Source organism: Sturnus vulgaris, chromosome 2 (genome assembly GCF_052056855.1).
Source record: "Sturnus vulgaris isolate bStuVul1 chromosome 2, bStuVul1.hap1, whole genome shotgun sequence".
NCBI classification, from domain to species: Eukaryota; Metazoa; Chordata; class Aves; order Passeriformes; family Sturnidae; genus Sturnus; species Sturnus vulgaris.
Window position 1 is genome coordinate 101,370,850 of NC_142244.1, and position 25,250 is coordinate 101,396,099.

Genomic DNA, 25,250 nt, shown 5'->3' on the forward strand with positions numbered 1-25,250 from the left:
TAATTAAGAGTTGCTAAATGGCTGGATAAACTACATTTTCACCCTTAATACATATTTTTTCTTATGACAGGTCACTTTTGAATCAGAACGTGGGAAGGGTAAAACTGGAGAAATTGGAGTGGACAATGTTATCCTAATTTCTGGTCCATGCCCAGAAGATACCTGATAATGGACATTTGAGTATATCAGATTTAATCCTATTTTTCACATTTGCCTTATTAGTAGTGTATTTTTGTAGTCATTTCTTCATAAAAAAAGCCAAAACAAACCTTTAAAATTGTGCCTTGAATCTAATGTAACAATGCAAACAGAAAAACTGCAAGGTGCAGATCATGTTTTTTTATGAGTTCTTCTAATTTTAATACATGTGTTGAGTGTAATACTACTGTATTTTATAATTCAAGGTCAGGGTTTCTAAAGTATAATTTGTCTAGCTTTTTTTACAAATTCTACATGCTTTTATTTCTTAAAAATCTTCTTGAGGCTCTTCATTAGTCTTCTATTTAATTTCTTCTACTCTATAAGAACATGAAGCAGTGTTTAAGAGAATGTTACTACTTCTGGTGACATAATTAACTTCTTAGTGTGTATATTGTTCCAAAAATGAGTATCCATCACCCTGTGTGCAGTAAGGCAATCACACACAGAGCCAAGGTGTTTTTTTATTTAAATACTTGTGCAAAGATGGGTGCTAGGTAAATCCACAAAGCCAGCACACCAAGCAGAAATGATACCACTATTTACATGTTGTTAATCTTGATAGATTCCACTTACCTAGTATATATTCAGTGTTTACTGCCCTACTATTGCTGAGCTGGCTTATCTTGGGCAGCCTGGTGGCCTTCAGTGTTTATTATTGTATTATTACTGAACTGTGCTGAGCTGGCTTTGTTAATATCTTTTTATCTTCAATGTCCTGCAGTAGCACACCCTTCCTGACAAATTTTGTCACCCCTCTGGGTCTGTGATCTTTGAAGCATGTCAAAATCTAAACTTTAATAAAGTAATTCTATTGACAAATAATTTATCTTAGACATGAGATAGTCAATCTATTGAACAAGTAGGAAGAAAGTGAATACCTTCATTTCCTTTTTGATGGAGCTAAGTAAGTTTTAAGTGGATTCACATCTTTGAGGAATACTTTCATTACCAATAAAATATGTAAAATACTTTTATTGTCATTAGTGTCTTTGAGTCACACAAATCAGTGTTAAGAATTGATCCCTTTACAATTTTGTAAGCATTTAATGTTCACCATTAACAGTTGATGTTAGCAACTGGCACAGAAAAACAAGTGCAAAAAGAATGACCCATTATTAATGTTTAAGAAGCTTCACATTATGTACTGACCTTCAGGAACAAAAGGCTCCTGCTGGATTGCAGGCCTACTTTACCCCATTAGAGGTGAGAAAGAATGATTTTCATTGTCCAGGAGACAGTATGACCTAGTGGCCACAAAATAAGGCTCCTCTTACACAATTGAAAAAAAATAATCTTTGTTGTGAGTTCCTTCATGACCCTTCAAACATCAACAAAAGGGGTGGGGATTATCCACCATCCCCAGGAGCAGGAAGGTGAGCAGAACTTCCATCCACTGAGCAGAGCAGAGGCTTCCACCCACTGCCATGCTTGCCCATGCTCACAAGTGCATTTCAATGTACACATACATGTTTGAGAAGGGACCACAATCCAGGTTACATATTTTCTGAAAGGAAGTCAAATGACAATTCTGTGAAATATAAGAATGTTATTTTTGTCTTGTGATCTGTGCAGAATGTACCTAATGGTCTGGATTCTAAAAGAACAGAGAAGCCAGTGGAAAAGCCCTGGTTCTGGCAATGTTCAGTTAAATACGTGTGCATGCATTTTCCTCTTGGTTAGTTCTGTGTATCCCCTTCTAGGCTGGCTGCTCACTGTTCATTATTAGTGACTCTCTTGTTTTAGTTTTTGTATGAAGCAGAGTACATCCAAAATGACCGAATAGAATTTTGTTCTCTAACACTGAAGAATTTTGACGAATTCAGCCTGTATGAACCTAAGCTTTTGAACAAAAACACTACACTAGTTCAAACACCTTGAATTGCACCCATGAAGCAAGTCGGGGATGCTTGAGAGATTTCTTGCTGAAACACAGTATTTTTGTGCTGTGCACAGAGCTGAGGAAAGGGTAGGCAAAAGTGAAATATCTGGAAAGTTTACAATGGCTATGTATGAGGCTTTTTTTTGTTAGAACTGGTTCATGTTATGAAACAAATACTCTGGGAAGTGTACACGGACTTCAGCCTTGACATGGGAATCTGTCTCCTGATGTCTTTGGAGTTCTGAGGAAATTGCAGAAAAAGGACTTGGGAAAAGCAAACTATGTTAAGGGCAAAGACTCTAGTAGCTTCAAAATGTGGGTAAAGATCCTTCAGTATCAAATATGATGCTGACTGTGATTGATCTCAGGATGCCTGAATAACCTCACAGTGAGGCAGAAAAGTGAGACAAGTATTTTTCTGGATTCACTCCTCATTGTCTGACTCTGAAGTTGAACTATTCTTACTGAAGATCAAAAAAATGAAACTTCAATTTTACTGAAGGAAAATTCTGTGTCTAGATTCAAACAGCAATAATTTATGCAGCACCTTTAAATACTAAGAAGCCTAAGAATCATTACAACCTTGAGCACTGCAGTATTTGAAGTGCAAATGACGTATACATGTGGAGCAGAGTCCACCTTAAAAATGTGCATCTGGGCATTTCTTGCATGGGCAGTTACTGGGCATAGATAGATACATACTGCCTGTGGAAGGCATAATATCTAAAGGGTATTCACTAAATACACAAACAACAGAGAGTAAACACAACAAATATGGAGCTAATATTTGTTTATTGTTGGTTGAATTGCAGCCCACCATGAATCATCACTGGGACCAATACTTTAGTGGTAGAATTCCATCCAAAAATCAAGTCAAAAAGATTTTGTATTTCATGGAATGAGTAAGAAAGTGATTTTCACAGATCAGTACCAACTAACTGCAATAGCTGCTATAAGGCTTTCTGTAGTAGATGCATCAGTGTCCCATTTGTTTGTAATGGATTATCATACACAAGATAGCTTGCATCATAGCAGATCATAATTCTAGCATAATAAGATCTGAACAGAAAAACTTAAACCTTTTTTTGTTGTGAATAAATTCAAAGATAGCTTCTGCAGAAGCAACAAAATAAATCCATTCTGTATGGAAAATCATATAAACCACATCAGTGCATCAGCAAATTAACTGGTATTGTTTGCAACATTCATTCTGAAGATGGAACTGCTAAGGGCAAAACCTATATGTTTCTCCTTCAGATCATTTAAAGGACATATTATGCCTATAGTCATTAATGCCTCTAAGTGTTCCTGACAGTTTTTCATTACTGTGAAATCTATTATCAGCATTTTTATTTTAGACAGCAAGGAAACTGCACTGGGAGTGCAAGTTTAAGTTATGCTTTAGTCAAGTGGCTTGAACTTTGATAACATCATTTGTAACTCTTAAGTCTGATAACTCACACTTTAGATACTACTCTGCCTGCAAGTTAATGGAAAAAAAAAGAGCTTCTAGCTAATTGCCCAAATCTATACTGCATCCTTCAAAAGCTACTCAACAGATGCAATCACTTAATCTTCAATGTTGTAACAAAAGGTTTGAATCACTTTTCTTTAGCTGCCAAAAGAAATAACAGAGGCATTTCATTTTGACCATGGTGAATACATGGAAATGCTGAGGCATGTTCCCAAAAGATGGTTATCTTTTAACCTGCAGTTGAAAGGAACTTGAAACATTTTCCAGCTATTAGATGTTATTTTATACATTAAAAACTGATTCCCAAATGCAATTTTTCAGGATCAAAAAGATCAACATAATGAAGAGAGGTTTTCAGTGATTGCTGCTCATATTTTCTTCATAATTCCTATATTGTTAATGACAGATTCATACAACTGTATGTACTGGAGGTATTGTAACTCATGACAATATATTAATGAAAAGGTAAATAGCAATGAAGCATAAGTAATTTACTTGGTCATTCATATGTGCAACTGTTACATTAAAGCTCATCACAGTGAAAGATCTTTAATAGAAAAGAATTTCTAATTTTAACAGTTATTAACCTCTCAAATACTTGACCTTAAAGTTTGATTTCAACAAAACTAGACATACCGTCTCTCAGACCCTCCCCAGTTCGGGAAGGGTACATTACACAGCTGTTGAGAGAACTGATTATTAATTTTTTATTTGAGCAATACTAAGCTGGGGAATCTTCAGCCTTCTGTGATTCAGTGGTTTTTTTTTTTTAATAGCCTGATACTCTGAAAGCCCCTAAATTTCTCAATATTTCTGTAATGCCTTATATAAATTTCTGTTTCAGATATACTCCTGAGCAGACACTTCTCTTTCAACAGATTTGAGAAATCATTTTAAAAGTGATCCTTTTAGGTCCTCAGATAAAAGCTAACTTCAATCACACATTTAGAAGGTTTTATTAATTAATCTAAAATGAAAGGGAAATATTTCAAAGCTAAACATTATGCAAAATAATACAATATATGATAAACAATTAGTGTATTTAATTCTGATAGAAATAAGGTCTGAGTCAAAGGAAACAGCATGTCCCTAGACATGCCTTAAAACAGCATTTAATTCTTTTTTTCATATGCTTCCTTTTATTTCCATGAAAAGATGGTTCTTCTCCAACAAGTAGGATGGTTTGCAGAAGCACTAAATAGCTCCTCAGGTATGTTCCGATAGGGCCCAAGCCCCAGCTCTCCCTCAAATGATTCCCATGAAGAGCTTGGGAGTCAAAATGCTCCAAGAATCACTCCCAGGAGGCAGTTCACATGCATAACTGCCAGTTTTTTGTTGGGTAGAGGAGCTGACATGTTTAATTTTCTGCAGCTTGTTCCTTAGAAAGACAGTAGCAAAGTTAGCAGCTCATTCAGGCACTTGAAATCTTTTGTACAGGGCTTAACTTTGATGCCCAAAATCTGTTTGCTGAACTGGACACCTCTGGGATGCAGTCAATAAATCTGACTTTGGAGGATAAAGCAATCAACCAGACTCTGGCTTTGATTTCAGGTTGATAGCAGTTTAGTGTTAAACCCCTGGAGTTTGATTCACTGCAGATTATTACAGTTACTTTAATCTTTGTGTTTTGACTCACTGCAGTATTATATTTTTCTTGCTATATTTGATATCTTAATTAATGGTATTTTTGTGTACTGCACAAGGATTTGTCTTCCCACTTGAAAAACGACTCAATTTACTATTATACAATACCATAATAAAACAGAAGTCACAAATATGATAAAATGGTACAAAATAATGATAAAAACTTTTAGAAATACATGCCATAAAGTAATTAAAAATACATATTTCAAAATCACCCTCAAATAAACTATCCTCTCCTCCAGCATTAATTTTATTCTTAACTAAGTAATGCTAACAGCTGACTTTAAAAGTCCTAGAACAGATACTGTACTCAAGAAAGCCACATGTTCACTTATAGTGAGTTAATCATTAGCAGCACCTTCCTGCCCAGGATGTAAATATATGGGAGTTCTAATTTTCTTTGTCTTCTTTGAAATTGCCAGGATTTTAAAATAGTCATCCTTTGTAGAGGCAAGGGGGCACCTGCAGACTGGCCCAAGTATGTGCACTATTGAAAATACATGTGAAGGTGTGAATAGCAAGATAATAATATTTGCTTTTATGGTTCAAGAAAGTTAAACTAAAAGGTGGCTGCAAAGAATTTTGTAATACTAAGTGACTGGGCAGGCAAATGGGATATGAAAATTAATTGTGGGTCACCACAAGTAACGGAATAAGAATAAATAACCAATCTTCTTTATATCTATATAGTCAGTGGCTCCAAATTAGCTAATACCTCTAAGGAAAATGGTCTGAGAATGACTGCATTTTCTTCTGGGAACTCACTTGCACTGAGAAAGATCCAACATATTTTTCCCATGTTTCCTGTACTGGCATTGAAGTCCACCAAGTCGTGTAGTGGTGGAACACAGGATCACTTTGTAGTTGATCTACTTGCTGCTTCCTTCAGGAGGAGAGTTGATGGACTAAGATCATTGTCACTACAGTTTGAGAGTTTTCTTCAATATCCAATAACTATTTCAAGAGTACTATGTGTATATAAACAACCCCAAGGCTGCCACAACAAATTCATATTTGGCTCACCAACACCAGACTGCTTCACTGCTTATGCATAGCAGAAAAGGAGACATAGAGAGAGACAGCTGCTTATCTCAATTTCCCTCAAGTGAAGTATTCTTCAATGCTTAACTAAGCAAGTTACTCAGATGGCTTCATAACACTCCGCTGACTCTGGCAGAATTTCTTCATAATCCTCACAGCAATTCAATTTCAGGTCTTCCAGGTGGTATGATACCCCCACCATGTACTGGAACTCCTGCCAGGAGGAAGGGCCAGGAAACACATGGGAAATAGCTCTCATCAATGCTACCCAGTTAACTGTATGTGCATCATCCTCATAATCCTAAATTCAGCACATTCCAGTGTTACAGAAAATGCACAGGAATCTCAAAACCTGGAAATAAACAGCATGGGCAGCCATATCAGGAGAGCTGAGCAGCATCACTGCCAAGCTCAGTGCTGGAGGCTTTATCTCATCACACAGAAACAGCATCAGTTTGACGCCAGCCTAAGCAAATCCAGGGCCTCATCCTCCCTCTCAGAACTGGATCAGAGCCTAAAAATGTGAAAGTGACTCTTGAAATGAGCAGCCACCCAAGAAGTCACTCTTGTGTGAATCAACAAACTTCACATGCTGTGATTGAAAGTACTCTTATGAAATGAAATCTCAATCTAAAAGTATGGCCCAATTATTGGATTTTCAGAGTCTATGAATGGGACATTTATATAGTATTCCCTTCCACATATCATTAAGGATGGGATGGAAGGAGATGATTGTTCAAAACACTTTGCTCCCTATCTAATTTCATTTCATTATAATGTTTTGCTTCATATTATAGTGGGGTTTTTTTCCCCTTACTTGCTAGTAGAAAGGTAGGGAGCATTATTAAGACCAGAATCACATTTCTAATTTTGGCTTTCTTTCTGGGAACTCTAAAATCAATACATACTTATTGACAGGATAAACTTTAAACAAAGAAACCTTAAACTTAAGAAAGCTCTCCAGGAAAAATTGCAGTGCTGGATCATAAAACGAATGTCATCGGTCCTATTATAACATTAAGATAGGACACAATTTTAAAAATAAAAATATTAAGAAAATATTTTATTAATAAATCATATCCATGCACTTGGTTTTGGGGGTTTTTTGTGGCTTTTTGTTGTATTTTTTTTTTTTCTTTAAAAGGAACAATTGTTTTAGAAAAAAAAAACAAATTACAGAGGCTTATTTGAAGCATATACTATTCTCTACAGGAACTTTATGATGGAAAAACATTTTTCCAAATAGTTCTCTGGATACTCAATACTTTACCAGCTGGCAGAACATCTCCATCTGTTGAATAGAAGCCTATGTTTCTAGAAATGCAGATACTTTTCACAGCCAATACTAAAGTTTCAAGGAAGTTATAACTGTTAGAGTATCACTGATATTATCCTGAAAAACCATACAAAACCAAAGACATACACATATATCATTATACACCTATGCATATATGTATTAATTTAATGAGTGTATAATTTTAATCATATTTTTAGATGCCCAAACAGTCCTTTGAGTGAGAAAGCAGTCTCCAGGAGAGGCATCCTCAGTTCTGATCCCATCTCGAAGGAAGGCTAATCACAAGCAAAAAGCCATGCTCCTTTTTTGACTTTCTGCCAAGGGAGCTCTGTGCCTCTGTAGTAGGCAAGGCACTTTCTGCTGAGGACATGAGGAATCTGGTAGGTACTGTTCTCACAACCACACAGGTACAGAAAGATTAAAGAAAATTGGCATTTAAAGCCTTGGAGCCCCAAACTGACACAAAACTGCAAACTCCTCGATATAGCAATGAGAGCTGCTGCTGAATTCCTGACCTATGTAGGCTGCAGAAATACTTCAAATATGTAACACAGAACACTGGATGACATGCCACATTTGAACCTGGAAGGTTCTGATCTTGTTCTGCTGGCATGTTACTGTGCCATTTCTGGAGAGTCATGCTTCAAATTCTTGATCTCTTGTTTCATAAAACTCTTTAGCATAGGTTTTGTCCCACAGTTTTTTGCTGTGTGAGACACAAGGTAAAAAGGAAGCCTGATTTCAACTGTAACCTTCAGCTACTCAAGGCTAACCATTGTACACATGTTCAAACCCTGAAGAATTCATGAGTTTGGCACAAACACATGAGTGAAGAATTGAACAGCATTAGCAATGAGTGTGTAATGCAACCACTGCAGTCTAGCAAGGAAAGGTTTGAGATCACTCAGTGACAAGCACTGATAAACTGGTTCACTACAATAATTTAATAAATTGCCTATCTAGTTTTTTTACATTCTATACAACAATGCAAGGTTTTTTTTTTCCTTGTATGGTTAGTAATAGTGACATTCATTACATCAAAATAAGGAAAAATAGGTCTACAGTATATTACATTCTTGCCAAAACATCTTTGGCACCTTCAGGTTGGTAAAGTCAGATTACTGACAGCAGAGGACAACACAGACCTCATTAGTAAATAATACTAAAAACATGTATCAAAAAATCAGATCATACCAGCATTTTACTGTATAAACCCCAGCATCATCCATAAATTTGCTGTAGAGCCAAAATTCTACAAGTAGTAATCTCTTAAAAAATCATTTTGAACACCTATGTGAAATACATGTGAAAAAGAAAAGCACTCCAACAAAGGCAATGACAAATACCTTTACTCTGACTAAACTACACCTACTTTTAGATGTTTACTGCATAATCAGACATGTCCAACAGACTTCAACGTACCCAAAAGCCCTGTAACCCTGTGAAATCTGGTATTTATTTTCTTTAACTCTGTGTATACCAATATAGCATCCATTTAGCACCCAAAAGACTAGGTGGTTATACCAAAAGTAATGCAGCATCGTGTTGAAAACAAGAAGTTTTACAATTTCTTTTTTTTCGTTCTCTGTTAGCCTTAGATCTGATACTCATTTACTTTGTGTATCACACTGCCTTTCCAGGTTGTGTTTGCTCGAGAAGGACCATATCATGACTGAGGTTAAAGTTTAAAATCGCATGAATGCAAATTTTTTTCATTCATCTTAGGGCTCAGACGAGCATGGTGGGGCTCCCTGAGCCACACAGACAGATACCAAAGGAAGGCCATGCCCTGCACAGGGCAGCATCATGGTGTCCCTTCCACTGCACAGCACATCATGTGTCAGATCCATGCCCAAAACAGCCGGCAGCCTCAGTGGAAACTGTGCCCAGGCTTCAGGGTTCCAACATGCCCTCCCACCTGAGGCTGTAGGGAGAGCAAGTCATTGAGCAAGTTATTTCCACAGCTGCTGCCCTCTCGGGAGTGCCTTCACCCTGCAGGAGCCCACAGCGAATACACCTGCCACGGTCATCCGACAGCAGAACTACAGGTACAGCTAGCTTGGAAAAAACCTCCAAGATCATCAAGTCCAACTCCTGACTCAACACCACCGTGTTAACCAGACCATGGCACTGGGTACCACATCCAGCTTTTCCTTAAACATCTCCACAGACGCTGACTCCACCAACTGCTTGGGCAGTCCCTTCCAGCGTGTAATCACTCTTTTTGTGAAGAAAGTCTTCCTAATTTAAACTTCTCCTGGCACAGCTTCAAGCTATATCCTCTCATCCCGTCACTAGTTGCTTGGGAGAAGAGGCCAAGCCACAGCTGGTTACAATCTCCTGTCAGGTGGTTGTAGAGACTGATAAGGTCACCCTTAAGCTGCATCTTCTCCTGTCTGAATAACTCCCGCTCTCTCGGCCACTTGTCATAGGACGTGTTCTCCCAGCCATCCACCAGCTCCGCTGCCCTTCTCTAGACACGCTCCAGTACCTCAGTGCTCTCCCTGGAGTGAGGCGCTCAGGAATGGGCACAGTAGTGGTTATGGACTAAGGGGTGCCGAGTACAGGGGAAGAATCGCTTCTCTAGTCCTGGTGGCCACGCTATTTCTGGTACAGCGGGACGTGTCTCCTCTTTCCGGCACACCCCGCGCCCGCAGCGGGGCTGCCCAAGGCCGGTGTCCGCCCGCGCCCCGGCAGTGGCGGCGCCAGCGCGCAGCCGCCTGTGCCGCAGCCGCGCGGAGATGGCGGCGGAGCAGGGAGCGGGCGGGCCGCGCCATGCCGGGCCCCGCTGCCGAGGTGAGGGCCGGCTACCTGGGGCACGGGCAGTGCGGGAACAGCGCTGTGTGTTCCGCGGGGGGTAGCAGGAGTGCGGCTTCCCCGCCTCACTAGTGCTCCGGGAGCCGCCGCCTTTGCCTTGGCGCTGGCGGTGAGGTCGGGGAGAAGTCGCAGGAGGCACGAACTGCCCAGGCCTAGTTTGCCCTTGGGCGCGGTGCAAGCCCTGGCTGGCCCTCAGGACAGAGGGGAACGGGGAACAGAAGCGAGGGTTTGGTAGGTAGAGCCGTGCTTGCTTTTCCTCCTGTCCTGGCTGTGCGGGGCTGCTTGTTTCCCCCGAGCAGGACAGCAGTGGGTCAGAATTAAGCTAGACGGGTGCAGGAATGTGTAGCAAGAACGGATATGAGGAGCCAGGCGAGGTTTAGGTTGGACATGAGGAAGAATTTCTTCACCGACAGGGTGATTAGCTGCTGGAATGGACTGCCTGGGGAGTCACTGTGCCTGGAGGTGTTTGAGGATGTGGCTGACAGGTGGTGTTCAGTCACTGGTTGGACTCGGCGATCTCAGAGATCTTTTCCAACCTAATTAATTCTGTGATTTTTGTGAAGTTTAATGAAGAATTTGGAGAAAAACGCACAGAGTTAGCATGCCCGTGACATTCTAGATCACGCTTAAAGTGCGCTGGCCCACCCGCTTCCTGGGAAGCGAGCACAGGCAGACTTGCAGGCTGGTCTCCTCCAGGTTTCGTGGGCTGGTGACCGAGATGGAGGTTCCAGGGGTGATGCTCAGCCTCTGGGGCATGAGCCTGACCCCAAACCTTGGCCAGACAATCTGTCACCTGTGGCTGGCTTCGACGCCAAGCGAATGCCAGCTGCTTCCAGATACACACGGCTGGGCTGCTGCTCCCAGCTGCCGTAACTTCCCTCCCGATTTCTATCGAAAGTAGCTGTAATTCCACTCTCAGAAGAAGCTGACCTTGGAAGCTGCAGGATGGATATCTGTAATGGTGCTATTATAGGAATTCTTTATGTATTTGTTATATTGGTCTCCATGCAGCATTGACGTCTTGAAATAAGGCACATGGTGGCATAAATATAGAAAGGAGTTAGAGTTCACGCTTTTAAATGTAGTATTATTTTATAGTTAAATATATAAAAATGCATTTCATTTCAAGTGTATTTCACCTCTTGCTTGACCCAATACATCATGGGTCTTCGATCAAGACTCTAAAGTATTAAGGAATTACATACTTTCACTTTTAAGTGTTCATATTCTAGCATAAGGAATGTCAGCAGACACTAATAATCTTTTATAAATACCATTTGTTTAAATCGTGCTATTTATCCATTCAGGATGGATGACCTTTTCAGGAGCATATGTACTCTCCTGCATACAAAGGATTTCTTTTTAAAGGAAAAAAGTATTATAATTTTTCAGTGGAAAACCTGTAAAACAACAACAAAGTGATATATAATCTAAGTATGGCTCTGGCAATGGAATGACAAATAGAAATAGTATAGCACTAAGACTTAACTAAAAAAATGAATGTTAAAGCAATGAAAAGACAGTGTTCATCTGACAAATGATGAAGAGCTTGCAGAAGTTCATAAAGCATGTTTTTACTACTTACATGTTCCGTTTTTATATTAATTTGTCAGCACAATTTTCCATAAAGGCATATTGCAAATGAAACGTTTACCTTTGCTTGGTAGTGTGCTAGAATTGAATTCCTTGCTGACTGTATATGGATAAGAATAATCTTTGAAGCTATTTTGCCAAAGAAATGTGTTCAAGAAAAAGAATTGCTTATTTTTCTCCAAAATTATTAACCTTTTCTTTCTAAAGTGTTAAGTAAACAAATGTACTTTGGATGGATATGTCTTAAGTACATCTTTACTTACTGATTTAGGCTTCTGTCTTCAAGACAGTCTGTTTTGTTGGAATTTTGTGCCATTGCAGAGATCAGTGAAAGAAGGAAGTGTGATCCACCTCGGGAAAGCTTTGTTTAGATTGAGGTTGTCCAAGTTTCAAATAGGTACATCTCCAAGGGAGTATAAACTGTATTTATGGAGACTGAAAAATAGATGGACATGTAAGAAAGTTTGATGAGATCTCTCACTTGAAAGGCCAGTCTTAAACCTGCAGCTCACAACATGTTCTTCTTTTCTGTCGGTTTAAAAAGTGTTAATTCTACTTGGGTAAATGAACAAGAAATTTAAGACAAAATTACAAAATAGCGGAGGAAAGCTGTAAACCCAAGAACGATTATGAAAGGTAACACCTTTAAGGTAAACGGGAAAGAATTTTCAGTCTTTTGTAGTTATAATAGAATTTGTGGAAGTCTGATTTTTTTTTTTTTTTTTTTTTTTTTTTTTCCCCTTCAAGTACTGGTTGCTGGAGCCATGTTGTGCATTATACTGTAATCTTTCCTTTTCAGAAAGGTGTGAACTCCTAATCATTTTGTCTGCAGTGGAAAGATGGGAAGACTAGAGGCTTACAACTTTAAAAGAAATGCAGAACAGTTCCCATTTTTTTTTTACTTCTTAAGAGCATTATAGTGTATAAGCCAGTCTCAATGTTCTGGGCATTTTGACTTCCCAGTCTTTAGAGGACAATGTTATGAATGCTTCTTGTGCACAGTCGTTAAGTAGAGGGAGCAGAGCAGCTGAGTAATAAAATCCCAGTGGTGCTGAAAGAGCACCAGAACATCTAATGAACTGAAACTGTTAGCTGTATAAAGCAATGCAGTTAAAGTATGTTGAAGAAACTGGCTTCTACTTGGAAATGTCACAGCCTTCCTGAAATTTTTTGGCTTGTTTGCTGTCTGAAGTGGTTGGAAATCTGAATATGAGCATTTGCATCAATCCAGATGAACAGTTAGGAGACTAAACTACATTGCATAAAAGTAGTTATTTAATAAACAATGACACAAATCTGCTTAGATCGTATTTCTGTTGCCAGGTATGTTTCTTGAGTGAGGAAAAATGTTTATAGTATCCTCTTGCTGTGGAAAAATAGTGAAACATTGTTCACATTCTGTCAGATTTAACAACAATTTTTTTTGTTCTAAAATCTGTTACTGTTGGAAAAACATGAATGTTAGGAAATGAAGCAGTAACTTCACAAAGTGCAAAAAAACTTTCACACAGTGAAGTTTTGGTTCAGTACTGAGGCAGGTGATGTTAAAGGATAGATATTAGCATTTTCTACTTGGCTCAGCTAAAGTTTTGCTCTTCATGATAGAGACATGTTGGGAAAATGCCAGATGTACTTCTAACAAGCTGGGATTTTTGTGCAGATGATAAGCTGTACTCTTCAGCTTGCAGGAGACTGTTAATATATAGTCACAAAAATTATTGTATGGTTTGTGGAAGAACTGCATGTGGCTGCACCAAAAGCCTGATTCTCATGATAAACTTTACTTTAGAAGCTCAGCTTAATTAGTGCAAAATACACATCACAATCTGTGTCTCTACCATAGCTAGGTAGCATTAAGTCATGTCTAAGTCATCTGCTGAAGTTACATTCAACACAATTCTTTTCCTGTGTATTGTCACTTGAGGCCAAAATGGGAGTTCATGTTTAGAAAATGTGCCCTGTGTGTCAAAAACCTGACTTTTGACCTGCTTGAAGCCCAGCTAGTACCTCATACTGACAAGTAGTGGAAGGTGGCTGGGAGAAAACCAATTCCTCTGCCAGCTTTGATAAGGCTTTGTCATGAAAATTTGATAAACCAGAGAGCTCCATGGAACATTTCTGTGACCTTGTGCCCAAACTAGGAAATGGATATTAGAATAAAGTTAGTTAATATTGAAAAATAATCTGGTTGTACCTTTGAGAAACCACACAAGTGTTTCTTTATGTGAAATGGTGTAAATTTTAAAGCAGATAAACACCCACTTTATTTATACATAATTACCAGTAAAACTGTTGATGACAAATCTCTCAGAATTATATATACATTTTATTATTTCCTCTGAATCAAAATATATTAGAATGTATTGTGAGTCTGTATATCTGTCCAGTTGTGGAAGAGATTACCTAATACCTCCACTTGACAATTGCAATCTGTAACTTGTTGAAAATTTTTTTTTAACTCCTTAAAATTATTAACAAGGTTAATAATATAAATAAAAAAATATTTCATATCAGTGGCATAATGCATTACCTGTAACATTTTCAGTGTCTCAAGTAATTAACTACTTCTTTCAGTAGAAAAATCCACATGGTTCAGGAAGACAGGATATAGGAAAAGCTAAAATATCTTCTGGTGTGAATCAGTTTAACTGTAAGTTAAATTATTAAAAGGAGCCATTAGCAAGGTAATGTCTCTGTTGGGGTGTGCATCCTCTCTGACAGCAGTGAAGCATCCTAGAACTCCAAACAGCTGTAGCTATTCCATTTGTAAAGTATTTGCTCATTTAGTTTTTACCATGGAGCAAGTCAGGGTTTAATTCCTCTGGTGTAGCTGTAATATATTGAACATTTTCGTGAGCTCTGGGTAACATGCTGATGTCAAATGAAGCCAGTGGCCAAGCAGTCTGATAAGGACAGCAGCTTTTCCTATATCTCATTAAATCCATTCATGTTTGATCTTATTTGAAAAATGTGCTGACAGCTCTGCATTGAGGTTGATCCCTGAGGCTTGAGAATTTCATTATGTGCTGTATTGATTGTTTTATCTTTTTTTAAGAATATAAGAATTAAATTTTAATTAAAAATGGGGGGTCTAGAAGATGCAACTCCAAATAAGGATTAAAAATTGCCTTGTAAAAGAGGATACTCTTCACATGAATGTGATACACTTTCCCATCTCTCCTATTCAAACTTGCTAATTTGAGAAGAAAGCTGTGGCAGAACTATTTCACTAAAAGAAACACAAGGTCGAGACAATATAGCTCCATATTAGTTAAGAGTGTTGTAGTTCAGGCAGCCACAGATTTAAAGATGCAGGACCAAGCTACTTCTCCATATTAGTACTGTGTACTCCAGTGCTTCTGAATCTGTGAGTGAGAGGTGACTCTTGGTCAGTGAGGTGTCAGTGGTCATGGAAAGCTGGAAATTATACTGCTGTATTGCCTCAGTTCTCTTTATATTCACTTAGCTTTATTCATGTTGCTATTCTTTGAAGATGAACTTGTGTTTAGTCCTGATTTTTTTAGGTGTGGGGGGCAGTCCTGTGGAGAGGCAGGAAGAGCTCTGATTTTTTTGCCAAGATGAAATAAAAGCTCCAGTAAATAGTTTATTGGTGCTGTTGCTGTTGTCTGCTCTCCCAGTGTAGATTGGATGAAGACATTTTTTTGGGGTTGGAGGCTGGCTATGAGAAATCTCTGATTTCTGCTTAGGCTCTTGAATTTAAACTAGCATTTGATAATTTTCATTTATATGGGATTTAGGTTGTCCAAAGTAAGCTGGTGTTTCTAGGACTATGCTGTGCATCATCTCTGCTATATCATTAACATTTTTTAACACAATGTTTGCAGAACATTTATTCTGCTGTGTCGTGGTTTAAGCCCAGCCAGCAGCCAAGTCCCACAGAGCTTCTCACTGATGGCCCCACCAGCGGGGAGAGAATCAGAAGGATAAAAACCTGAAAACTCATGGGTCGAGATAAGCACAGTTGAATAGGAAGAGTAAAATCTGCACACATAAGCCAAGTAAAACCAGGAATTCATTCACTGCTTCCCATGGGCAGGCAGGTGTCCAGACATCTCCAGGAGAGCAGGGCCGCAAGACAAACACCATCGCTCCAAATGTCCCTGCCTTCCTTCTTCTTTCCCCCACTTTATATATTGAGCATGATGTCAGATGGTCTGGAATATTCCATTGGTCACTTAGGGTCACCTGTCCCAGCTGTATCTCCTCCCAGTCTCCCTTGCATCCCCAACTTCCTCACCATCATGGCAGTAGGAAAGGCAGACAGGGCCTGGGCTTTGTGTAAGCCCTGCTCAGCAATGGTAGAAACATCTCCATATTACCAGCCTGTGTTCAGCACAAATCTAGAGCACAGCCTCATACCAGCCACTGTGAAGGAAATTAATTCTACCCCAACTGAAACCAGCACACGCTGTTAGGAATATTTGGCTTCTGATCCTTGTCTGGGCTGTGGTCTGGATTTTTTTCCAATTACATGGAATTTCTTGGAGAAAAGCTCACCTACAATGGAGGTTGGGATGAGGGAGAAGAGGACAGGTATTCACCCTTCCAAGACATTCATACACACTTGCTTGGATGTATTCTGAGTTTGTCTTGGTTTTTCAGGATTAAGATAAAATGGACTATGGCTTTGTACAGGGTAAGGTGTAAAGCAAAGACAAAGCATTTATCCCAAATGCTTTTGGAGAGGGCAGTGTTTTTCCTGGGGACTGAATTTGCACCTAACAGCAAGTGTCTCAGGCTGGTTTTCTCTTACTTACTTTTTATTATTTTTATTAAACATTTTTCTGTTTAAGAAATGTTCTGATTCCAATTGGCATTATTTCAGGATGGCCGTATTTTAAATCTGAGGTAGCCTGATGTTTGGAGTTTTTTTTGCAAGCGAACTGGCTTACAAGGTTTTAATCGATTGTCATCATTTATTCCTGTACAAACAAGTGACTCATTATACCATGCAGTCAGTGAGAGTTTGTAATGATTTGGCAAGAAAGTGCCTCATCAGCACAGCATTACAGAGTCTCATTGTAAATACGAGCCTTATAACCTTCAGTGTATGCTTGGAATTTAAACAGCTGTTTTCATGCATATTTGGAAAGTCATGGTGGTCAGGTGAAGTCCCTGGTGACTAGAAAAAGGGAAATGTCACTTGCAGTTTTAAAAAGGGGAGAAAGAACAATTCAGGGAACTACAGACTCATGAGGCTCACCTCTGTGCCTCGGAAGAGCCTCCTAGAAGATGTGCTAAGGGATATAAAAGATAGAAAGGTAATTCAAGGTAGCCAGCATAGCTTTACTAATGGCAAGTCATGCCTGACCAATCTGGTGGCATTCTATGCTGGAGTGACAGCAAGGATTGACAAGGCAAGACTGAGCAATGTGATCTATCTAGACTTCTGTAAGGCCTTTATTATGACATCTTTATCTCCAGATTGGAGAGATGTATTTGATGGATGGATTCGTTCATAATCAGTGGATAAGGAGTTTTCTGGATGGATACAGCCAGAGTGTTGTAGTTAGTGGCTCTATGTCCATGTAAAGGCTGGTGATGAATGGTGTCCCTCAGGACTCTCATGGGACAGGCACCCTTTAGTATCTTCCTCAGTGACATGGACTCAGTGGCACTGGTGCACCCCCAGCAAGTTTGCAGATGATACAACAGCAGGACAGGATGCCGTGCAGGGGGCCCTGGGCAAACTCGAGGAGTGGGCCCACGAGCACCTCATGAGATTCAACAAGTGCAAGGTGCTGCACCTGGGTGAGGGGCATCCCAGACATGAGCACAGACTGGGAGAAGTCACTGAGAGCAGCCCTGCAGAAAGGACTTGGGGGTTCCTGTGTGTGAAAAGCTGGACATGAAGCCAACACTGTGTGCTTCCAGCCCAGAAGATCCATGGCACCCTGGGCAGCATCAAAAGCAGCATAGCCAGTAAGCTGAGGAAGGGGATTCTTCCACTCTACTTTGCCCCTCTGAAGCCCCACCAGGAGTGCTGCATCCAGCTCTGGGGTCCTCAGCACCAGAAAAACATGGACTTGTTAGAGCAGGTCCAAAGGACCACAAAGATGGTCAGAGAGCTGGAGCACCTCTCCCATGAAGACAGGCTGAGAGAGCTGGAGTTGATCAGCCTGGAGAAGAGGAGGCTTTGGGAGTACCTTAAGGGAGTACCAGTACCTTAAGGTGCTTATAAAAAGGAGGGAGAGGGACTTTTTATATGGGCAGATAGTGCCAGACAAAATGTCAATGGGCTTAGATTGAAAGAGGGCATGTTTATATTAGATGTTGGGAAGAAGTTCTTTACACAGAGGGTGGTGAGGCGTTAGAGCAGGTTGCCCAGAGAAGTTGTGACTGCCCTATCCTTGGGAGTGTTCAAGGGCAGGCTGGATGGGACTCTGAGCAACCTGGTTTAGTAAATGCCCTCTGTGCCCATTTTAGGGAGTTGGAACTAGGTGTTCTGTAAGGTCCCTTCCATCCAGCCTGATTCTGTCATTGCTAAACTGAAATGCTCTGTACAGTTGGAGGAGGGTTGAGGATGTTTGTTTTCTACTGCACAAAATTGTGATGTCATCACTTGTTCATTCTTTTTCTTACAGCTCTACCTTAAGAAAAAACAATTCTTTTTCAGATTTCTTGTCTCTTAGAATTAGGATCACAGCAGAACAGTGCTGAATGAGTTAGATTCAGTTAATTTTATAAATATTTGCTCAGCAGCATTTGTCAAACTGCATTAAATCAGATAGAAAAGCAGTAAAATTCCGAATTTAAAAAAATCAAAAGGCAGTGTACAGACAGTAACTGGATAAGGGATGCACTCTTTCCCTCCTATCTGTATCCCAGCATCTATGGAGTGTGCACGGTTTGTTTACCAAAATTAGGCAAATATGTACCTTAAAAATGTGAAGTCTATGGTTCACAGAACAATTGTTTTATCTTTTTTCTTCACAGGCTGGCATTCCTCCTACACATTTCAAAAGATTCCATGGGTTTGCTATGCCACAGCTCCCTCAAGTGGTAGAATAATTTTCCATTTAGAATTGCAGCTTGATTTCTGTGACACATTTGCATTCATTCATAAGGTTTTGGGGCTTCTCCTAACTTACTGTTCTATCTGATTTATAACAAAAAACATCAGAGTTCGAAGAACAGGAGTCTAAGCAGGGAAGAACTCAGGCTTGCTGTACTTGGGTTCCCAGTGAAGTTTGGCTAGAAAATACACTGCACTATTACCACTGCATCAGTAATTTCAAGTTTCTCCCTACAGGAACGTGAAAAAACATGATTTCTACAGTTGTCTACTTAATCATGTTGTGCTTTGATTTGGAAAGCAGAAAAGGTGCTTGGCATTCAGACTTAATATGAAATGCAGTGCAGGTTCCCCAGTATTAATGAGCTTTGCTTCATCCTTTGAAAGAAACCATGGTAGTAAAATGAACTGTTAGATTACTTTATATGTTCCTTGTAAGTTTAGAAATTTCTGTTTAATTTCTGTGTAAAACAATGGAGTCTGTGTCAACCTTGGTGATAAATCTGGCGCTTACTTGATTTATAGAGCAGCAAACGTACAAACAACTTTTTATTCTTCTAACCACGCTTCCTTTTAATTTGGAAACCGAGATGAAATTTATGCTTGAGTAGTTAATATAATATTTCAGTAGTTAATGTAATATTTCAGAAGTATATATCGCTTTTCACCTTGAAGGATTTTAAAATTTTTTGCAAACTAGGTACACACAACAAAGCCAGGACCATTTCAAGAATATTTTTCATGTACAAACCTCTCTGATGTCACTGATTATTACCTTTATTTAGTGTTTTTTTTCTGCTGTTTCTTATGCTTCTCCCAACTACCAGTGAATATCTACCTCCATTAAAATATTTAATTACTTTTTCTGTTACTTTTACGTAACTTATTACATTTGAAGGGAGTCACTCCATCCTACCTATTTGCTATAATTTATACATTTTGAGAAAAGCATTTCCTTAGACGTGATTATTTTGACTCAAATATTAGTAGTCTATTAGGTGGTTTAATTCCCAAAATTATTTTTAAATAATTGTTTATAATTTGATGTCCATATTGTGATTTCAGTTTGTTTATTTAACTGCTGCCAAAACACTGACAAATTATCAGCAGAGGTTTGTGTATGATAATTTCTTTGTGTGTCCATAGTCCTGTATACTAAATATTGAGAGTTCATTATTTCATCTTGCATTTAGATAAGTTCTGTGATGTGTGAACATAATATATACATATATATATAGACACAAGATCTGAAGAAAATGAGGAGTATTTTGGAAGAAGGATACTGATTCTAAGACACAGGGCAATCATACTGGCTTAACATATAACTGTTACCAACTCTGCCCTGGATTGCATGGAAAACAGTAAATCGGCAGATAATAATTTTCTAATGTCAGTTTCTTGGTATTCTGGAGATAGAGAACTATTCTTGCTTTGTGAGGGTTTCCTACATGACAAAATTTTCTGTTCACAGCCTTTGTGTTCCTATAGCAGAACAGAGGAGTGGATACACTCACATACTCTTTTTAGTATGATGATGCAGAGGGCTCAACTTAAGTATGTAAAAACTGCATCCTGTTTCTCTGAGTTTGAAACTTCTTAAATAATTAATCCGTTTCTGTAATTGCCATTACTGAGGTTTTGCAGGCCTTCAAAATGTAAGACAAGAGTGTTTAAGTACACTTGAGAGAATGCTGCCCTTTTCTTTTCTGGAGCTCTGAGGTCCTACCTAAAGTTTGAACTTGTTTCTGTAATGCAAAAGACAAGTTAGCTGGTGATGGTGCAAATTACTCAGTGTATCTTGTGTCCATTCTCTACCCCTGCTCTCAGGAGTTTTCGTCATGGAAACTATGATGCTGCGAGAAACCAGCAGTTCCTTCCCATATGGACGTGTGTAGCTAGCCTTGTCTCTGTCAGGCAGATGAGTTTTTCTGGAGTAGAATCAGAATGGATGCAATTTCAGACAAAACACTGATTTCGTGCATAAACTTAGAAGACTTAACTGCAGAAAAGGAGAACATAGCAGTTAGAACACACTATTCATTTCTGCATTCTAAATTTAATTTTCTAAATTTAATTTAATGTTGGAAATATAAAAATTATTTTTGCATGCAAATTTGCAAAAACGCACTGAACATTTTTTGATCAAAGGGCTTGATGAAAAGGAATCAAAAGGAAATACTACTGAAACCATGAGATTCAGCGTTCTGAAGACCTCCTTTAATTTTCCTTTATGCATCAGAATATATGGGAGCATGCTTTAATAATGCTACAGCTGCAATAAAATAGAGATCTGTCTTTAACCTTTAAGAATTTTCAAAATTTGTAGATGTCAGTGTTTTGAAACTGTTTTGCAGGTGTCACTGTTTTTGAGCTGCCCCATCTTGATAATCCCTCGGTAATAGGATGCTAGAGCTAGCGAGAGAAAGGGCAGCAGTGGGACCTCAGGTAAAAGTCACGACTCTGACTTGCTTCTCTGATAGATATGAGGAGAAACTTTTGAAAGAAATGTAGCATCATCTCTTGCCTAGCAAGTGAAAAATTGAGGGTCGTGTAGGAGCCAGAATGGTGTTTTGGGCTTCTGTACACCATTTCAAGGAAATGGTGGGAAACCCAGTGATATATACAAATAAAAATAGTGTAAAGTAGCATAAAATGAAAAGAAGACCTTGTGTTAATATACAGAAGATGAATTAATGTTATAACTGCCATAAAGGTGATGATCTTTTTTTTTTTTTGTTTCCAGATTTAAAAATGTCTGATCTGAAAAATATTGTGCACAGAACCCATTGTATTGAAAAATTGCTGTCTGAGAACAATTTGCAAGATATTGAGGATCATCTTAAACAACTTGAAGATGTTGATATGACTATGGAATATCTTCAGGGGACAGAAGTTACCAAGGCTGTATATAGAGTACTCAAGAGCTGCCCTTCAGGAGAATTGAAAAAGAAAGCAAAGCAGTTATTGTCAAGGTGGAAAGCACTTTACAAGAATAACTGTGCTCAGTCAATGCAAGTTAAAAAGTCAGTTTCTGTGTATGTAGAAGAAATTGAGCATCTCAGTGTAGTTCCTAAAGAGCAGTCTCTGTCTCAAGGACCATGTGAGCAGGAGGCATTAGATGGTACTAGTTCGAACATTTTGGTCCCCTCACAAACTGTTAAAAATGTATGTAACAATGCAGAAGGCAGTATGAATCAGCATTCTTCTTTTGAGGAACAACACACTGTTCATGAAGATTCTAAATCTGTTGTTAGCAAAGCAAGTCTGCAGCAGGATCTGATAGCTCTGAGGTGTAAATGTGTGGATCTTCTTTATAAAGCTTTGACTGATTCTGCCAAAGACGAAGAAGAAACTGTTAAATGGCTAGAGTTAGCTAAAGAAATTGAAGAACATATTTTTGCTCTTTATCCTAAAAATGATAAAAAGTACAAAAATTGTGTCAGAAGTAAAATCTCTAATCTTAAGAACCCTAAAAGTTGCCACTTAAAATACAACCTTTTTTCAGGAACTTTGAGCCCAAAGGCTTTTGCTGAGATGACAGTGATGGAAATGGCCAGTGATGAACTGAAAGAGCTCAGGGCTCTGTACACAAAATCATCAGTTCAGGAACATCAGCTTCCGCAGGTTATTAATGGCACACAGACAAACAAAATAAAGTGCAGACGCTGTGAAAAATTTGATTGCACTGTCACTATGATTGCCAGAGGAACTCTCTTTCTTCCAGCTTGGGTGCGAAACACAAATCCAGATGAACAAATGTTGACTTATGTTATTTGTAATGAATGTGGAGAACAGTGGTATCACAGCAGATGGATTTGTTTGTAATGCTACCCCTCTTTAATAAGGGACTTGGAAACATGTATAAGAATGTACCTCTGTGGAAACTCTGTAATTTGAAATTCTCTGTTGGTATTATGTGGGTGCTGCCATTAAAAACTGCAAAATCAGTTTTAAAAAAACTGCTAATGTATTTTTAAAGATTGTTTGAATGAATCTTATGTGTTTTTAAGTAATGTAAATATGTAAAGAAATAAAAGGATAAAGGGGAAAAATGGTTACACAGTATCTGAGTGGAATATTTGCTAGTAAATCCATTAAAATTATTCCAAGTGCTGAGTTTTTTCCTGAAGGGACTGGATACTTGGAAATTTTTTTTAACTTCAGGAGGAGTTATTTCACAGAACATAAGTTTCATTTACAGTAAACAGTTTCCACAACTCCAATGGAAATTGCAGTTTCCATTTGCAATGGAAATTGCAAAACAAATACTTGTGGCCATTGCATAATGTTCAGCATGGATTCACTCCTTAATTAAATCACTTTTTGCAAGCAAGTGTTAGATTATTAAATTGGTCTGAGTGGTAATTTCTAACAGGAAAAAAGAAAGTAGAACATTAAAGGGGGTAGAAAGCAGCTAGCAAATAAAAGCAAGAATGAGATTCTGCTTTGTTGTTTTTAGCTATTAGAAGGAAAACAGGACTTGTGACAGTCTATCAGTATGCAGACCAGATTTATAATGTAAGATGGTGAGTCCTGATACTGCAAAGAAATTAATGCAGGATCAGACAATGGATTATTTCAGAAAATGATGTAAATATGTTACTGGATCAATGTTTATTTAATAAAATTAGTAGTAGTTAATAACTTTCTTTAGTGTATATCCTCTTTGGAACTGGAACATTTGTCCTGAACTGAGAAAATTAATGTTTTTATATAGTGCACATTACCCTTAAAAAATGAATAGAAGGATTTGTTCCAGAGTCAATGGGATTCTCACTGATTGTTTACTAGAAGTACTAATTTAAAAAAAAATTCTTCTCACGAGAGAAAGAGACCCGTGTCTTTTACAAATGCACAACAGGCATTTAGCACTTCAAGGTAAAAATGTATCAGCAGAGCAGAGAAACCTGCTGAGTATTTGCTGGAGGAATTGAGGACAGTTCTGCACCCACCTGACTGTGACACAGCTGAGGCTGGTCAGCTCCTTTGGGCTGAACTGCATGACCTCTCAGAAAGGAGTTGGAGGCATGAGATGAGAAAATAGGTATTGGTGAGCTAAATGCCAGCCAGGACTAAAAGACAGGCCTTTATTTGTATATGGAGAAAATGACGTGTAACCTGATGTTGTAAAGAGACACTTAAACTATTCTACTGAAAAAAGAAGAAAAATCTTTCCATTCTATGAAGGGTTAACAATTACCTTTCAGCAGCATTACTTAGATTTTTATAATGTAAAAATACATGCTTTAGGGGAATTGCACTGATGTAAAATACACATTAAAGCTTTAGTGTTCAGCTGTGTAACGAAGGACTTATTGTCCTATCCTACTGTTCAGTACTTCCTTCCTAGCCCTTACTTGTCTGCTGGAATTGATGCTTACAAGTAGTCCTGCTTAAGTGGCAGTGCTTTTGTGTAAAGTATTATTGTTAGCTTTCAATGCAACTACAGGAAAGCAAACACTCCTGTGTCAGTGGATCACAGCCAGCGCAGGATTGTGTGCAGTCATTTTGAAGGTCGTGGTCCTGTTGAGGAGAGCTTTGTTGCCAGCATTGTGCTGTGTCAGAACACCATGTAGCAGAAGACTTTATTTTAGCTGTGTACAACTTATAAATAATTTCTGCCTGCAGTTGGTTTTGAAGCCATTCCAGTAATGTAGAGCTCATCCAAATTTTATCTTGGCAAAGGGAAGTATTACAAGGCATGGAGGGTGTTTCTGACAGAATATATTTCGAGGGTAAAATTTGCGTCTGTAACATTGACTACATTTGTGACATAATATGTAACATTTTATTTTGAACCGCCCATCACTAAATGTGTAACTCTGCAGGCTTACAATCTTTGACTGGCTAAGATTATATGCTTTGTCTCAAAATGTCTCTAAAAAGGCAAGTTCCAACTACGTAGTGTGTACAGCAGCAGGAGGGTGTAGATCACTGGAGCACAGGGAGTAGAGTCCAGAAACAAAAGAAAAGCTTTGAAAAGTGAGATTCTTTTAAATTGTTGAAGTCTTTTTTTTCAGTTCATTCTAGGTGAGAAAAAGATCTCTGAACTTTTTAAAGCAGAGACGATTAATTTGGGTATGATGTTTAGCATGTCTGTGCTGCTACTCCTACAAGGAGTGTGTCATTAGAGGTGATCCCCACAAACATAGAACAAATATATTCTGAACAAGGTTAAAGTCTGTATTTGTCTTCACGGGGTTTTCCAGAGATGCTGTACATTCAACTCATTGAAACCTGTGATCTAACAGCAGCAATAAGGTCTTAA

General features: G+C 38.7%; 2 protein-coding genes across 6 annotated transcripts in view; both read left to right on the forward strand.

Annotated features, from left to right (window-relative positions):
- EGFL6 (EGF like domain multiple 6) overlaps positions 1–1,169 on the forward strand; it is a 32,733-nt gene extending 31,564 nt beyond the window's left edge. For both annotated transcript variants that reach the window (XM_014875877.2, XM_088160201.1), the window contains one exon: positions 71–1,169. In XM_014875877.2, the coding sequence (XP_014731363.2) occupies positions 71–166 (96 nt within the window). In that variant the 3' untranslated portion in view covers positions 167–1,169. The remainder of the gene's footprint in view (positions 1–70) is intronic.
- A 9,045-nt stretch (positions 1,170–10,214) lies between these two features.
- TCEANC (transcription elongation factor A N-terminal and central domain containing) lies at positions 10,215–23,040 on the forward strand. 4 transcript variants are annotated; one of them, XM_014875881.2, is made up of 2 exons: positions 10,215–10,332; positions 21,726–23,040. In XM_014875881.2, the coding sequence occupies exons 1-2, from the start codon at positions 10,278–10,280 to the stop codon at positions 22,805–22,807; spliced, it is 1,137 nt and encodes a 378-aa protein (XP_014731367.2). In that variant the 5' UTR covers positions 10,215–10,277; the 3' UTR covers positions 22,808–23,040. The 4 variants fall into 4 exon arrangements, with proteins under 4 accessions (XP_014731367.2, XP_014731368.2, XP_014731366.2 ...); XM_014875882.2 differs by having other exon boundaries at positions 10,259–10,584; XM_014875880.2 differs by lacking the exon at positions 10,215–10,332 and adding an exon at positions 12,480–12,596.
- The last annotated feature ends 2,210 nt before the right edge of the window (positions 23,041–25,250 follow it).

What these genes read in the sequence shown, in the direction of transcription:
- TCEANC (XM_014875881.2), top strand. Translation starts at nt 10,278, where the DNA reads ATGGCGGCGGAGCAGGGAGCGGGCGGGCCGCGCCATGCCGGGCCCCGC. An exon ending in TGCCGGGCCCCGCTGCCGAG is followed by an intron (nt 10,333 to 21,725) that starts GTGAGGGCCGGC and finishes TTTTGTTTCCAG; the next exon opens with ATTTAAAAATGTCTGATCTG.